Source organism: Cydia pomonella, chromosome 3 (genome assembly GCF_033807575.1).
Source record: "Cydia pomonella isolate Wapato2018A chromosome 3, ilCydPomo1, whole genome shotgun sequence".
NCBI lineage: Eukaryota > Metazoa > Arthropoda > Insecta > Lepidoptera > Tortricidae > Cydia > Cydia pomonella.
Genome location: NC_084705.1, coordinates 5,298,211 through 5,316,385, shown reverse-complemented (window position 1 = coordinate 5,316,385; position 18,175 = coordinate 5,298,211). Strand labels below are relative to the sequence as shown.

Below are 18,175 nucleotides of genomic sequence, written 5' to 3'. Positions count from 1 at the left end.
TACTCTTGTAAAGATTCGAATAAAATAGTCTAACTAATCTTGTTTCCCCATAAAAACTTTCATCCCCCTTAGGGGGTGAATTTTGAAAAATCCTTTCTTAGTACACCCCTAGACTTTGTAAAGAACCTACGTGCCAAATTTGGAATCTCTAGAACCAGCGGTTTAGGCTGTGCGTTGATATGTCAGTGTGTTTCTTCATTTCTCTATATAACGATAACTCTCTATAGCGTCAAAAAACGCCCGGTCCCTAGAGTGTCGCTATATAGAGCTTACACTGTATTTAATCCTTATTTCTGTTTAGTGTCTGTGTGTGTGTTTGCATTGTATAACATGTTTGTGTTGCACCTTTGGCACCACCAGATGCCACGCTATGATATCAACTCACGATCGTAAAGTATGTATTATGTATGTATACCTATATTTTATATTATGAAGGATTTGATTGAAACTTAAAGCATTTTGTTAAAGCGCTATTTTAACTTTTTGTGTGTGTTTTTTCTCTCTGTTTACGTTTGGGTAGGTATTATTTGATTCTTTGATGGAAACCGTGGGCTAAGTCGTTTACAATGTATTTTATTTCGTAATAATACAAGTATTAAGTACAACGTAATACATAATTTTTAGACATCCGGAGTCCGCGTATTTTAGTGTAGTTATAGTGACTACAAGTGGCCAAATATATCGTAACACACCTTTATCACTATAGAAATCAAAATGTCTTCCGATATATTTAGACACATTTGCCATCACTATCTATTTGATGCTGCCTCAACAAACATTTCACTTTGATCTTATTTACAGTGACATGGGTTCGAAATCAACGCGGCAAAGACATGTGCATTGTAAACGGGTACCCGTTTTACTGTAAAACAGTGACAGCGAGGTCAATTCGGTGGTCGTATACCCACGGGCACAGCAAGTGTCAAGCCGTGTTTACAACTACAACCAAAAATGAAATTATCAGAGCCAATTTGGACCACACGCATGAAGCTCCTAAATTTATGGTCTATTACTACTACTACTATTTAAAGATTTGATAGATTATGATAATAATATTGCATGTGACTAAATTTAAACTTAATTTTACTGGCGTGACTAAAATGAATGTAGTTTTACTTAATTTTTTTTTCATTTAATCAAACTGAATGTGTTTTTAAAGCGGTATTTTAACTGTGTAATCCTTATTGCTGACTGATCGCATGTGTTCTTTATTGTATAACACGTTTAAATTCACACGCAAACGTTTTTATTTTATTTGGATGGCAGTGAAGCATTTTAAAGCAATGTTAAATATTAAATCCTTATCATATTTATGTTGTTTTACTGCTAAAGGGAAAAAGGCGTAGGCACTTCGGTAGGCGTGGACGTTCGGCACTTAGAGGTGCCCCGCCATGATATGCACTACGCCCGAGCGTGTAGTAAGTAATGGGCGGCCACTCCCACCCACCTACGAATGTGCTAGGTCGTCAAAGATGGTGGTGGTGATGGTGGATTTTATTTCGTTCTCCTTTTTAGCTTGGGCAAAACTACTTTGAACATAAATGTGAAATGAGAGCCACGTTCAATGTTAAGAATATGTGTAGTTTTTGACTCGCCGACAAAAGAATTGAGATCTATATGGGTGCCAAGTTCTGTGCTGTGTAGAAAATCCTGAAATTACAAAGGAATTTGTTCTTATTATTTTATTATTGTTAACATTGGACTTGGCTCTCATTTCACATTTTTGTTATAATTTTGTTCACACCATCCGTCACAATCTTTAGATGCTGACTGAACAAACATTTGACTTTACGATCTTATTTACAGTGACATGGGCTCGAAATCAACGCGGCAAAGACATGTGCATTGTAAACGGGTACCCGTTTTATTGTAAATCAGTGACAGCGAGTTCAATTCGGTGGTCGTGTACCCACGGGCACAGCAAGTGTCAAGCCGTGTTTACAACTACAAACAATAATGAAATTATCAGGGCCAGGTTGGGCCATACGCATGAAGCCCCTAAATTTATGGTCAAAGATGGCGTGTATTTAAAACTTTAACCGTTTCACCACCTTGACTATTTTATAACAAAATGTAATATAAACCTTTGTCGGCTTCGGCAGACTGTGGGTTGGGTGATATTGCTTTTGTATTGTGACGAAGCCTGTAGCCGATTATCAGGATGTGTTCATCTGACGAAGCCTGTGTTGCAGATATGAAAATATGGTCCCTAAATAAGTTAATTAAATATATTAAATCGCGTTTTGATAAATTTTGTCTACTTTCATAACAAATAAATGTTTTTTTCCTGTGCAAATATTTTGTTATGTATTTATTCGAAATGACATTTTAAATATTAACTGACTTAAACTCCACTCTGTTAATATTATAACATAACATAGAGAGAATATAGTAAATGCGTACAAAGGTGAACTTATCCCCTTGAGGGATCTCTTCCAGCTAACATTTAACATGTAGCAAAGGAAATTATTAAACAATACATTTTTTAGGTACTGAAATATTTGTTTTGTTCATACAATACAATAACTGAAATTAGTACTATTCTGTTCTCATCATAAAATTCTTATATGATCAGAGGTTTCAATGATTCTGTAAATCCCGGCAGTGAAGTAGGAGATGATCCCGAAAATTTGGCAAAACCATAAGAAAAAGTGTGGGTCTTGCTGCTTCAGATTTTCCAATGGATCTGCCAGACTATATTAGCCTAAAAGACAGAAATCGTATTTTAGAAATCGAGAGGCAAGATGACATTTACTTGGAAAGCGTCGTAAGTGCAGATAAAGTACGCTTCGATAAAATCCAGCTTATCGTGGACCATCTATTATAAATTTGCTACACTATATACACCAATTTAAAACATTGCACTTGATGAGTCGTTAATGTTGTGGAATGGTAGACTTGGCTTTCGTCCAAAAAAATTCAAACAAGGCTGCTGGGTTAGGCATTACCTACGAGTTCGCTGAAACTTAAACAGGATATCTTTGGACATTTCGTGGTTATGCTGGTAAAGCTGATGATACAATATCGGCCATCGTATTAGATTTCGTTAAGCCGCTGTTGCACAACGGATATACGCTTGTCATGAACAATCTCTATGACTCGCTACTTCACTCACGCCTTCTGAAAATGAAAAAAACGGACACTCTAGGGCAGACAGACACGCATCAATCGATTTTTTTTTCAGAATCAATAAATAATGCGCTAGACGTGAAATGCACGTTGGGGAACTGGTCTACAGTCACATTAATGACCTGTCTGTTATATTGTGGCGAGACTCAAACAAGATAGCGAATGATCTCTTTGTCATCATAAGGTGGGGTTGGTGGCAAGGAAAAATATGGAAATAAATATAAGCCCCGGGTCCCATTAGACTTCAACAAATCTATGGGAGGCATCTACAAAAAAAAAACTCCTGTCTGCATTTCCAATGGAACGTGAGCGAAATCATGCGTGGTATAAGGCATATTGCAGGCATCGGTTTAATGTATCTGTTTTAAATGCGTGGATCATTTTAAAGACAGCAATATCAATATTGTCGCACCGCAATTTTCGTGCACAGTTCGTAGAAAAAATAATAGTGAAATATGTACATGCCAAAATGCCGATAGTACATAATCTAAGGCCTTCAGGTGAAAGACCTTTACTTATCGGAGGTCACTATTGTGTGAAGAGTTACTCTGGAAAGGCAAGGGCATGCAAATGGTGTGCTTCACAAGGCAGGGGCTCGCGCACAATTCGTATTTGTAATATGTATGTGCCGCGTTGCACTTTGTGCAGAACCATGCTTTCAAAACTATCATACTCAACGGTAATGGAATCAAAGTATGATTTCTAAATAATACCTATGCATACCTTTGTACACAGAATTGATTAGGTATAAATACGGCGTAAGTTGTTACGCTAGTACCTACCTCTTTAATGATGATTTAATGTGAATAGTACTTTGGCGCATCAGTATTGTATATTTTTTGTAAAATACACATATTTAGTACATTGTAAGAGACATCCATCTATTACATGGTGGAATTGAACTGTATTCCTTAAGACCAAAGCGACCTACTTTCAAAAAGCGTGGTGTATCACAAACCTTACCAATATGTGACCCTGGTTATTTTATGTACACGGTTAATACGACTACAGCATCTCCAAAAAACTCTAATTTAAAAATATCCAGTGCTATCTACCTAATTGTGTGTCCAGTTCGTTTAGATTTAAGTTGTTACACGTAGCTAATACTTAGAATAGCAAACTTTAATTTCCTTCTTTTCATTTCAGTGGTATGGACAAGAAACAGTCGCGGCAAAGGCATGTGCATAGTAAACGGGTACCCGTTTTACTGTCAAACGAAAACGACAAAGTCAATTCGGTGGTCGTGCACTCTCGGGACTACTAAGTGTCGTGCCATGCTGACAACTACGCTCGACTGCGAACATATTATCCGGACTGACTTGGCTCACACACATGCGGCCCCTAAGTTTGTGATCAAGAATGGCGTTTATTTAAGACTGGGGCATTAAGAGTCACAATAACATCATAACCCTCGCCATACAGTTGAAGTTACGTTATAATTTTAAAACGATATGAAATAATATGAAACTTGAAAATTCAAGATATGAGTATCTATATCTGGTATTCTTGTTCGTTGCTAATAATTGTAATTCACAGTAAATATGTAGTTTAAACATTTTAGAAAAAAGTCGCTTTTGTGGACAATATTATAAAAGTTAACGACTCTGATACATAATATATCCCGTTTTTTCTGAAAAAAATATTCTAAGGGTTATAAATCGACTTTACATTATTGTCTACGTCTACATGAAAAATTCGAAGGAGTTAACCCACGCGCTCTATGTTGTTATTATATTATTATCATCCGTTTTTTACGCGTGAACGCGATATATGTTAATTTTCGAGAAGCCTTCATAAAACATTTTTGACTCATTAAAACATTTTTATTTTTAATATAGCATATATACAGTTAGTTTAAAAAAACGGGTTAATATAAGCAGCTATTTTTAATTAAAATGTGCTACTTACTATTAATTTGCGCCTCAAATTGTGATTGCCTATAACGTTAGGTAAACGGATTTGCAATAACGGGAATCAATTATTTACTTACTCTCCCGTCACCTGGGGGACAATAGCAGCAGAATTTGATGGAATAAATGTTGTAAAAAATTTCAATATTTACTTAAAAGTAACTTCTCTTTTCAGTGTTTTTTGTCAAAAGTAGACGCGGGAAGGACCTCTGCATAGTCAACAGCTACTCGTTCCTATGCCAAGTGCAAGCGAGACACACAGTGCGTTGGATCTGCTCACTCGGAACGAGTCGATGCCGCGCCAAGGTGCTTACTACGCTGGACCGCCAAGTGATCCGTGCCAACTTGGACCACACTCACGAGGCTGCCAAGTTTACCGTTAGGGATGGTGTTTATTACAAACTATAATGTTCCTATGCCGTGTGCAAACGACACACAATGCGTTGGATCTGCTCGCTTGGGGCTAGCCGATGTGGCGCCAAGGTGCTTACTACGCTGGACCGCAAAGTAATCCGTGCCAGTTTGGACCTCATTCACGTGCCGCCAAGTCAGTGACGATGTTTACTATAAACTGTAATGTTCTATGACAAGTGCAATCTAAGGCCCATTTCTCGAAAGGTATTAGACTAATATTACTCCACGCACTGTCAAATCATATGGAGCTCCATGGCAATACACTAATATTATTAGTTTAAAACCATTTGAGAAATAGGCTCCTACTACATGTACAGCCCAGTGACCCGATAGCTTATACTATACCATACTTGGCTGTCAAGCTTACAGTCAGGGGTGGTCTCTATGTCAAACTGTTAGTCTATCTGATTACTCTGGACCGCCAAGTACATGTAATGAATCACACTCAAGTAGAGTAACTGCCAATTTTATAATCAAATATAATGTCTAATACAAACTGTAATTCTATGTCAAATGCAATCTACTAACCACATTGGCGATGGCGACCCCCAGTGATCCGAGCCAGCTGGGATGACACTAACCTAGCTGTCAAGTTTATAGTCAGCCATGGTGTTGAAAATCACAAATTGAGACTTCTGTATTTTTATATATCTTATGTTAAATATATGAAATAAGACTTTTGAATCTCAGAAATAATGTGCCTATTTGATGAGTGAGTCTATTCCAGATCTTACTTTTTAAGAATTACTTACGTAACTTCCCTTATCATCACCTAGATGCTTTTAACCGTTACGTGATGCTTAGATCATGCAGATATTATTCCGAACACGTAATCGTTTTGAATTAATAAAAACAAAAATAAATAAATAACGTGTTTTTTTAACACTTGATTTTAGTGATTTGGACCCGTAACAAACGCGGCAAAGACCTGTGCATCGTGGACGGCTACTCCTTCTGCTTCCAGGGGCAGGGCCAGTATTCAGTCCGCTGGGTCTGTACATTCGGCCGGGCGTGTCGTGCTAAAATGATCACAACGCACGCGCGACAGGTGATACGGGCGACGTTGGATCATAATCATGCGCCTCCGACTTTTATTATTAAAGATGGAGTTTACGTGAAAGTCTAGTGGACTCATTATTATATGGTAAAAAAGGATTATTTTAATTTGTTAAAATAATGGGGCAGCTTTCAATTCGGCCGGGCGTGCCGCGCTAAAATGATCATTACGCACGCAAAACTTGCTCCAGGCTACGTTGAACCACACCCACGCGTCTCCAACTTTTATTATTAAAGATGACATTATATGATAGTTAATTTGATTCGTTCTTTTATCTTATGCTAAATAAAACTATTATTTGGTGTGCTAAATAGTCTTATTGAAATATATTATGTAAGCAATTTATACATATATAGGTTTTAAATGTGTATTCTTGACCGCACTTAGAGTCTAAAATGTCATACAAAGTTTCCTGACATCGATCTTGTCTTTAGAGATACTTAATGACAATATTTGTAAAAAATTGTTTCTGCAATAACTTAGTGAAACCTCCTTTTTGCTGCGACGCTGCCACTATGTAAACTTGGTTTAGACATACCTAGTGACAGATGTTAAAGTTTTAAAGGAATCTCGCAAGTATTATCTGAAAAAAAAAAACTATACTTACTAACTATTTGTTGTTTTTTTTTCCCGAGATGTAGAAATAAATAACGTATCGTGTGTAGAAACGCAAAAAGAAATTTTATTGCGGCATATTTTTGCCGTATTTGACCTAAACTCATAAACTTAAATGTTTTGCTCCTTATATATGACCTCAGGAATGCTTCGTTGAAATCTGTCGGGTTACTCCAGCCCACGGTGTGTAAACAGTTCCATATGAAGTCATTATTATCGGCATTAGTTGCTGTTAGTCACGTTTGTTTACTGTTAGAGAGGTACTTTAGCATTAAGCCTGTCATGATTACATTTATGTGTGTTCTGAAATAAAATAGTCACCTTATGTTATGACCCCATATACAACTAAAAGAGGAAAGAATATATATGTTTAGCACGTTTGTTGTAAGGTAACCATCATATATATCGAAGCGGCCGAGTTGCTCAAAAATATCTAAATATGCACTCCAGCGCCCTAACAATAGAGGCCTGTTCAGATATTTATGAACACCTTGACCGCACCAAGTTTTTGCACGTCTATTTAATAAATTTCAGTAATTTGGTCCGAAAACGCCAAACGAAGGGAGATGTGTAATAAACGGATATATATATAATTATGTTTTGCTACCATCGGCAGAGTAAGACAATTATGCGCTGAGTCTGCTCGATTTTGGGAAAATGTCACGCACAGTTTTACAATTTCTACATCCGTGGAGGTCATACGTGCCGCTTTGGATCACGTCATTTACCACCTACCTTTAAAATTGTTTGTTTTACAATAGGTAATGTAAAAAATGTATTGTAAGTTAGAAAAGGTTTTAGTCTGCATTTGATACCAGTTAACTTTTTTCAGGTACATGACATGTAACTTTTTTCATTTTGTTTCAGTAACTTGGACTAAAAACCACCAGGGCAAACAAATGTGCATAGTAAACGGCTATACGTTTTGCTACCACCGTCAGAGCAAGATCGCCGTGCGTTGGGTTTGCACGAGCTTCTCGAAATGTCGTGCTCAGATATACACTACTTTCAACAGAGAGGTCATCCGTTACTCATTAGATTACTGTCACCGACACCCTGTGTTTAAAATCGTCAATGGTGTATATGTTAAATTAGTAAGATAAAAAAAAAGATAGTTCAGTTTTATTCGCCGAGGTTTTCCTAAAGTTTATTTTACGGACTTACGGACGACGATTTTGATAATAATAAAAGAAAAAAAATATAAATGGCAGGTGTATGGTGCAATCGTAGGTATATGAGCATGAGTTTACGTACGTACCAGTGGCGGTGTGTCACAAATATTCGTAGGGAACCCGGAGTTAATTTTGCTTTCCTTTTCTCCATGAATCGATCGTGAAAGTACTCAACGGGCTGAAGTTAGACAAGCCGGTGGGAATCGAGTTCTTTGAACGATCCGCCACTGGTACGTACCTAATATAACATTGTCTGCTTATAAATCCTGTTATTCAGAAAACAACACATATTTTATTTATGATAAAACCTATAGTTATGTGTCGGTCGTCTTAATGTTGATAGGGTCGAGACTTCGAGAGCTTATGAAATTTAAAAAGATTTATATTTCTAGTATTTTGCCTACGACAGCGTGTCAGGTACAATTAGTCAAACCGGTTGGTCCATATTTGCTAGAAGTACTAGAGTATGTGGGTACAATGTCTTATATTTTCCAGTGACATGGATTAGAAACTTACACGGTCTCGACTTATGCATCATCGACGGCTTTACTTACAGTCATCTGAATAGTAAGCAGAACTCCATGAGATGGGTCTGCTTCTCCGGGACGAGATGCAGCGCGGAGGTAATTACTACGGATGCCGAGCCCCCACGGCGGGAGTTCATACATGTTCTGTCTAATCATACACACCCGCCTCCTAGATACGCCATCTACAATGGCATTTATTATAAACTGTAGACTAGTGTATACCATTGGTCCGTATCATGTGGCGCATCGATACTCAAATGGTGGAATTGAAATCAGATGCCAAAAATGCCAAGGAGGCAAAGCAAAAAATGGGAAAAACTATCGTACTCGTATTATAAATACTATGTAGCAAACCGAAACTTCGGTAAAGCACAAAGTGCTAAATTTATCGGGATTGAGCTTGATGGTTATAATCCAGTAATTTTATTGTTGTATTTTGGTCAGTTAAGCGAATTGTAAATTTGCGCAATATTTCAAATATAAATACAGATTATATATTTTATGTTGTTATATAAGAGCAATTCTCGCATATTTTTTGCTCATGTTGACGCAATCACCGGATGATTTGTGTTATTTTGATACAATTTTCTTAAATACTAGGAGTGTTAATGGTAAATTTAATATAACTGAAATTGTAAAGCGCGTAGCAGGTCACTATTTTGCTTTATCTACTTAAGAATGTGTGTACTAAGTCATAGTACCAAATTGTGTTTCTAAAGTTTCTTAGACCGACTCTTTAAGTATTTAAAACCAAAAAATATATAATTTTGTAGACGTAAATGTACATATACCTACGAAGTGATGAAATGATGTAATTAATTTAAAAAATTGAGCTTTATGGTAGTCCATTGGTTGATGTGTTGTCCCAGAACAGATTACACCTGTCTACTACTTTTCCGTGCTACACTCAAAGCCGGGGCATTTATTTTAAGTGTCCTTTACAGTGTGCCTTATTGGCTTGTAAAAGACTGTTTTATGCACTATGTCGTTTTTGTTGTGACAATTAAGACACACAGGTAGGGTTGCCATCTCTAAAGTTTGGAAACCAGGACAAGACGCGTGAAAACCCCGGATTTTAGAGTCCAGAACCCGGACATGACAACAGGTTTTTTTAAACAGGTTGTGCGTGTGTCGCGGGCGGCCTAAGACTTTAAATTTTTAAACCCGGACTACAATGGAAGCCCCCCTCCGGACGCTCCCCGGACGCCCTCTTAAACTAGGACAAATCCGGGGAAACCCGGACGGATGGCAACCCTACACACAGGCACTGTTGGTGCAGCAGTGTGACTGCATTTTTTGTTGTATAATTCAATTTTATCGATAGCACTTGAAATTCAAATATTAATTTTTTGTACCTACCTATTTTATATAAAACTATAGATATAGATTATTAAAAATTGTTATGTTTCCACATAAAAAAAAAATAAACATGTTTTCATAGTACATACGAGTTGTAATAAATAAATTTAATAAATTTCACAAAAAACATTTATAAACTAACGCCCATCCCCACCCTGTAACAAGCCCGGCTCAAAGGTTCCTATCATGCCTCATTACTTCAGGGACCAGCAGTCTCCCAGCGACCGGTACGAGATCGTACAGTCAGCTGCAAAAATATGTATCGAGAGAATCGTCTCATAAATATGGTACTACGCTCTTATTACACTGGAATAAGATGCTATGGGACATATTTTTGAGTAAGATGTGTACATCTATATTTTTACACTTGACTGTACGTCATTTCTAAGGTAGAGTACTTGTATTAAATAAATTGTTTTATGATATTTTTCATTGAGTAAGAGTAGTAGTAGTAAAACACTTTATTGTACTTAAACAACATAAAACAGGAAATAACATACATCATATGTACCAAGCAAACTTATCCCTTTCCGGGGTTTTTCCTAATTATCCTAGTGTTATACTCGTTGTGATAATTTTTAAGTACGCGACCATTACAGTTCTAAGGTATGAGGATGAACACCCTGCCGACGGCGAGTGATTTAATCAAGTGATTGTACTCGCTTTTTGACATATCTAAGGTCGATAACCTTTCTGTAATGTGACGCTGTGGATCTGATGGTATTTTTTTAAATTTTGTTATAATTTTTTTTTTTTTTATTAAGACGTATAAAACTGATCGCGGTTTTGGATTGTCTAATATAGGTAAATCGTTATCATGATCAATTTTATTATAGTACAAAAACCTCATTCATCCTGTATCACTATAGTCCGTTTTTTAAGAGGAATTCGTATAAGGAGAGATATATTTTCCGGAGTACAGCAATGCCACTTGGTACGAATGTTATACACGTCCACCGAAGTCCAAAGCGACCGGGAGCCATACTGAACTCCGCGACATGTGGGGGGGAGGGGGGGGTCAAAGTACAAAGTTGCCGGCGCTCAGAAAAAAAATTCTGGTGGATTCGTTTGGACCTTTAAGTCAAGTTTGGTGTCGTTTTCAGATAACTAGATGATGCCCAGTTCATTCCCCATACCAGTTCTTTTAGGGTGCCATAGCAAAATATGACGAAATACTTAAAATAATAAACTTTTAGAAGTAACACAATGTAAACAAACCCTTATATTTTCATATTTTTGTATGAAACTTGGTTTATAAAAAATACTATCCGAAAGCCTATTTAATGCAGATTATAAAAACATTAACAATAAATATACATTTAACTATTTTCATTGTAAAATAAATTAATTGTTGCACATACGTAATAGAGCCGCAGCGCGGTCTCACTGATCGCGCGCGGGCGACGCGGCGACGCTCAGCGGGGCGGGGTCATGATCTTCGCCATTCGCGTTCATTCGACTTCACTCACTCAACCGACATACATACTCGTACAGTCAGTTTTCGTTCAACTTTCGTTCGAAGTGTACCACACGTGGCTTGGAATCTATAGTTTGTTGTCATCAAATTACTAGTGAAAGTAGTAAGAAGTGGATCTAATTGTTACTTAATAAATTGTAAGTATGTAATGATAATAATTTGATTAATTGAGAACGTCGAATAACTTTGAAACTGACCGCTACGCACGGCGGCGCTATCTTGCATTCCGATAGGTATATAGGTATGTAATATTACATACGCATTATTAGACACTGAATATGCTAAAATCTACTCAAATCATTAATGTAAAGCGTCTCTTGCGTTCGCCATGCAGATCTAGTAAGGGGCCGTATGAGAAGGCTGAGCTTTTTGAATTTTGTATGGTCTCACACTAGCGCGTTTAAAACGTAGATATTTTGCCTGTTTCAACCCACAATCTAATATAGCACATACACACTCATATCTTTACCCTTACTACATCAGCGGGAGAAGGCGCAGCCTTTCCGTGCATACGTAGAGTCGTAGGTAAGCAAAAGGAAAGTAGGATTTAATATAGGATGTAGACTTTTTAGACAGATCAAAATTATTATAGTTTTAATTATATTACGGTTAATGGGTGTGCAGTTAATTAGTGAATAAATGCTGAAATTACAGAGTAGGCAGAGCTTTTCTGCCTATATGGAGTGCACGCCACTGTTAAAGTGTAGGTATGCAACATGGTACGAAATATACTAAGGTTAAAGTGGTAGATAATGCTTCTTGTATTGCTTCCTGTAATGCTTATTATAGCACGAAATAAATATGAAAATATATGAAAAGTGCATGAGGCGGAGGGCTGTAAGGGCCAACGCTTATTAGTTGGCGAACATACAAGAATTCCAAAAGGATGGGCTAACTTTCTTCGTGACGGATCAAACAAAGAAGAGCTATACCATCTTTTATCGTCACATTGTTACTCAAACATGGACTTACCAATGGGTAAAGAATTCGTCATAACTGATGGCTCCGAAGCTCTTAGTAAAACCACTCCGACTGAGAATATGGCACCGTGCAATCACGAAGAAGCGGACACACGGATAATGCTTCATCTTGCTGACGCTGTGCTGAAAGGGCACTCCAAGGTAATGTTAAGAACAGTCGACACAGATGTCGTCGTACTAGCAATATCTTGTGTGCCAAAGCTAGAAGGCCTAGAAGAACTATGGGTGCACATTGGAACAGGACGAAATCACCAATACCTGGCGTGTCACACTATATCTTCATGTTTAGGTAACAGACTTATTAGTACCCTAATCAATTTTATGACAAGATCAATCAAATTTAATACTAAATTAATGGTCTTCTTTATTGTTACAGGCCCTGAAAGAACACACGTTTTGCCCTTATTTCATTATTTCACCGGATGTGACACAACCTCATCCTTTAACGGAAGAGGGAAAAAAACCGCGTTTGAAGCTTGGAAAGCATATCCGAATGTCACACGGGGGTTTGAAGCACTGTATAGGGGGGAATATGACAGAGCGGACCCTGAAATTCAAAAATTTGTTATTACCATGTATGACAGGTAAGAAAACGATTTTATTTAAAATATACTTTTATCCAGAACTTGCGTGCAGCGAGACCTGTCCTTTATCTAAGAGTATTTGTTTTTCAGATCATGCCCCTCTGAGACAGTAAATGAGTGTCGCAAGAATTTATTTACAAAAAAAGACAGGCAAATCGATAATTTGCCTCCTACTGAAGCTGCTCTCAAACAACATACCTTAAGGGCAGTTTTACAGGCTGTTTATGTTTGGGGGCAGTGCCTAATAAAAAAGCGGCCAAGTGCGAGTCGGACTCGCCCATGAAGGGTTCCTTTATGACGTATTAAAAAAAACTACTTAAACTATAGATCTCGTTCAACATTTTACCACTTTGGACACACATTTTACCACTTTGGTAGTGTCTCTCGCGCAAACTATTCACTTTAGAAAAAAATTATATTAGGAACCTAAATATCATTTTTGAAGACCTATCCATAGATACCCCACACGTATGGGTTTGACGAAAAAATTTTTTTTTTTAATTTTATGACGTATTAAAAAAAACTACTCACTAGATCTCGGTCAAAACAATTTTCGTTAGAAGTTTGCATCGTAATGTATATCATATATTTTTTTTAGATTTTTCATTCTGTTATTTTAGAAGTTACAGGGGGGGGACACACTTTTTTTTACTTTGGGAGGTTCTCTCGCGCAAACTATTCAGTTTAGAAAAAAATGATATTAGAAACCTTAATATCATTTTTGAAGACCTATCCATAGATACCCCACATGTATGGGTTTGATGAAAAAAGATTTTTTGAGTTTTAGTTCTAAGTATGGGGAACCCCCAAAATTTATTGTTTTTTTTCTATTTTTGTGTGAAAATCTTAATGCGGTTCATAGAATACATCCACTTACTAAGTTTGAACAGTACAGCTCTTATAGTTTCGGAAAAAAGTGGCTGTGACAGAATCGGACAGACAGACGGACATGACGAATCTATAAGGGTTCCGTTTTTTGCCATTTGGCTACGGAACCCTAAAAACCAGAATATTCCTTGCCCATCTGAATGGGGTTGGCAGAAAGAAGGAGAAGTTTGGGTGCCACCGTGGACCCAAAGTCCTATGGCTGCTCAAGCATGCCTGGAGTTGATTAGATGTAGGTGCTTGAAATCTTGCAGTAACAAATGTAATTGCTCCAAACGCCAGCTCAAATGCACAGAACTATGTAATTGTGGAGGAAATTGTAAATAAATGTCTGTAAACTTTAATATTTCATTTTACATAACTCATCAACTGTAATAAATACATCTAATATGTATATGGACGAAACGTGGAGCATATTATTAACTTTAAGAAAACATTTAAATTCTGTAAATCGGTGGAGTACTTATCAATTTATGGCGTGAAAACCAAACTGCTCTTCCGCCATCTTTGATTGCCTTCCTTTCCCCCCTCCACTACTTTAACACTCTACGACCGATAGTTTCGTGTTTTGGGCGTTACTAGGAATCCAACGATACCAGTTGTGATAGCTAAAAAGCACGAATGAAAAGTTCCAGTAGTTCGAAGATAAATCGTTCTATGCGGCTATAGAGGGTATGTATAATAATTATTTTATTTTACACTGAAAAAAATTAAATGTTTATTTATTGTTAATTTTTTTATAATTTGCATTAGATGGGCTTTCGGATAGTATTTTTTACAAACCAAGTTTCATACAAAAATATGAAAATATAAGGGTTTGTTTACATTGTGTTACTACTAAAAGTTTATTATTTTAAGTATTGCGTCATATTTTGCTATGGAACCCTAAAAGAACTGGTATGGGGAATGAACTGGGCATCATCTTATTATCTGAAAACGACACCAAACTTGACTTAAAGGAACAAACGAATCCACCAGAATTTTTTTTCTGAGCGCCGGGAACTCTATACTTTGACCCCCCCTCCCCCCCCACATGTCGCGGAGTTCAGTCTGGCTCCCGGTCGCTTTGGGCTTCGGTGGACGTGTATAACATTCGTACTAAGTGGTATTGCTGTACAGAAAATTGGCGTACTTTTTCCCCTTAAAAAACGGACTACTAGAATGTAGCCTTAGTTGTGGAAGTTTTACTTTTAACAATAATACTAATTAAGGCTTATAATAACATGTAGGTATGTTTTCATTGTTCAGCGATGTGGATCAAAAACTCCCGAGGCACCGACCTCCTACTACTCCATGGCTACACATTCCACCGAAAACGTTCCGGCATGAGGCTAGTCGAGTGGCGGTGTACTTCCAACAATATATGCTCGGCACGTGTCTTCGCCGACCACTTGAGGGAAATCTGCACGCGCCGGTCCTGCACACAACACGGACATCCTCCACCTAAATATGTTATTAAGAATGGAGTATATCACAAAATATAGTATCAAGGGTATCCAGCTTTCCAAGGATATATACCGACGATCTATATTGTATATGTCTGTGGGCGTAGTCAAGATGACAAGCGGTCTCTATCTTACTAATATGGAAGAGTGATAGAGACCATAGTTTTTCGTTTTGTTTCCTACATACGATTGTCATCTTGGCTAGGCCCTGTTGTGTAGTGGTGATGCACTAACAACATATACTCGCCACGCACAGGTTGTGCGCACAACTTTGACATCTTGCACCTAATCGTATTATTAGGGATGGAGTTTGTTACAAATTATAGTATAATGTAGATATATGTAGTGACAACTAATGATACAAATAGTATTGCAATTGGGCGTAATTTAGGTAAATGATTCAACCCACAAAAACTTGTCAATTAAATTGGAACTTAGGTACTGTGAAAACGAATAGTCTTTCTTATAAATCACAAGTTTTTGAAGATGGGTTCTTTTCGTAAAACAACGTAGAATTATGAAGTTTATTGAAAAGTTAAATGAAGATAAAAAGTTAAAATACATAACATAGCCTGCTCTAAATTGCCAAAAAGCTACATTTTTCTATGGAAAACAGTCATGCAAATAACAAATACTTATGTTTACAATCTTTTTTCATTATTTTAGTTCTACAGTTTCCAATGTCATAAAAGTATTACTGAAGATAAATAAATAATGTATATTTAGATGAGGTTTTAGTGGCATTTTAAATATATTCAGTAACAACAACAATTATTGATATTTTACTTTGTAAACCTTATATAAATTCCACATAAAAACAAGACAAATTACATAATATAACAAAAACAGAGAAGATACATACTAAAATATATCTAAACATAAAACTAGTCAAAAAGTAAACCTAAATATATCAGAACTTAAATATAAATATAAACTAAATATGTATAAAAAAACTACCTACCTATTGGCTACCGGGCCGGCCCCAATGCAAAGGTGCCCATCACGCTCGCTGCATTGCCGCGTTGGATTGCGATGGATAGCCTTTGCATCAGGAAAAACCCAGAGCGGGGTCAAGGCCCCTTTCTAGCAGGCGACGACCCAGATCCCGGAGAAAGGACTTACCCTCAGCGCACCAGCACCCCGAAGTCTCCACAGCGAGAGGAACGAATAAATAACCGCTCAGCGCCGAGTATTTATCTTTTTTAAGGGACGCCGCGTGCTCAGTAGCCGCTCCTGCCGACCGCATAGTGCGGCTAAGATGCGAGGCGGCAAAAGTACTGACGCATGTGGCGTCCCATAGTAAGCACTTACCTTTTTCCCACGGCACCAGGGTCAAGCCGTCAGGCCTTTTGCCGTCCGATCGGCTGAGGCCCGGCGGCTCCAGCATACAAGGGACAAAAAACTGGAATAACTGTCACATACTTAATAAAAACAAGGTGACCAAGCCCTGGGCGCGAGCCAGACAATTGATAAATTAATAAATAAACTTTACAATTTATTTTAACAGTAACTTGGGCTAGAAACAGCCGCGGATACCTCACCATGGTCATCAATGGTTACACGTTCTACAAACGTAGAAGCGGTAAGACGACTCAGGAGTGGCGCTGCAGCACGGGAGGTGGGGCACTAAACTGTAAAGCTCGCATCATCCGGATAAGGGATACGGGTAAATTCAAGAGTATATGTATGGACCATTCTCATCCTCCGTCAAAATTTAAACTGATCAAATAATAATTTATTAATTTAATCTGTGTTAACTACATAAAAGAAGATCTGAACTTAGGGTCAATTAATGAAACAAAGTGTTCATCGCAGTCTTACAGTAACACATTCTATGATTGAGTTGACGTTGTAAGATCGCTCGTTAGCGACAAGACCGTATCTTTATGTGTAACCTAATCGAACTTTATCAGTGGTTATTATTTGAAGAGTACATTAAAGAGTTCTTGTATTGTGATAAAGTAGGTAAGAGCCACAGTAAATCATTTTCATCATGTTATCAAAACGGGTGTTTCATTAAGCTAGTTTATAAATTATAATATAATGAGAGATAGGCCTAGAGTCAGACCAAGACAAGTCTGCTACGATTTTGATAGCACACGTAGTACAAGTCTTATTTATACGTCATAATTTCGTCGTAAAGTTTGACGTTGTATACTGGCTAAGTTCAGTTTTTTGGACCCGGGTACGTCCTTAAACTATGTCCAAAAGAGAGATACGGGCATTGTGAATGTCATCTAGCTTTGTGTGGTAGGGCACAGCGCAGCGGATGTCATTCCAGATCTAGAGCAGAGCCCAACTGGGGAAGTATCTCCACCTTACAGAAAACCGCAGCCAAATAACACTAGACCCTACTCATAGTGTTGTGTTCCTGCCGGTGAGTAAGGTTGCCAGAGTTCAATAGGGGGGGTTTACGGTCGGCAACGCCCATGTAACTCCTCTGGAGTTGCAGGCGTACATAGGCTACGGAGACTGCTTACCATCAGGCGGGCCGTATGCTTGTTTTCCACCGACATAGTAATTTAAAAAAAGCTGGCATTCCGTGTGCTATCAAAATCGTTGCAGACTTATCCTAGTCTGACTCTAGTGCCCTAGTTTTTAAAAGAGGATTGTTTGGATTT

At 37.6% G+C, this 18,175-nt stretch overlaps 1 protein-coding gene across 23 annotated transcripts in view; it reads left to right on the top strand.

Annotated features, from left to right (window-relative positions):
- The window catches only part of LOC133515885 (protein tramtrack, beta isoform), a 526,149-nt gene that overhangs the window by 298,272 nt on the left and 209,702 nt on the right, over positions 1-18,175 (top strand). Inside the window, exon 5 of one of the 23 annotated variants that reach the window (XM_061848458.1) lies at positions 17,062-17,220. The exons of the other annotated variants lie outside the window; for them this stretch is intronic. Coding sequence (XP_061704442.1) covers positions 17,062-17,220 — 159 coding nt within the window. The remainder of the gene's footprint in view (positions 1-17,061; positions 17,221-18,175) is intronic. 23 annotated transcript variants of the gene reach the window in all.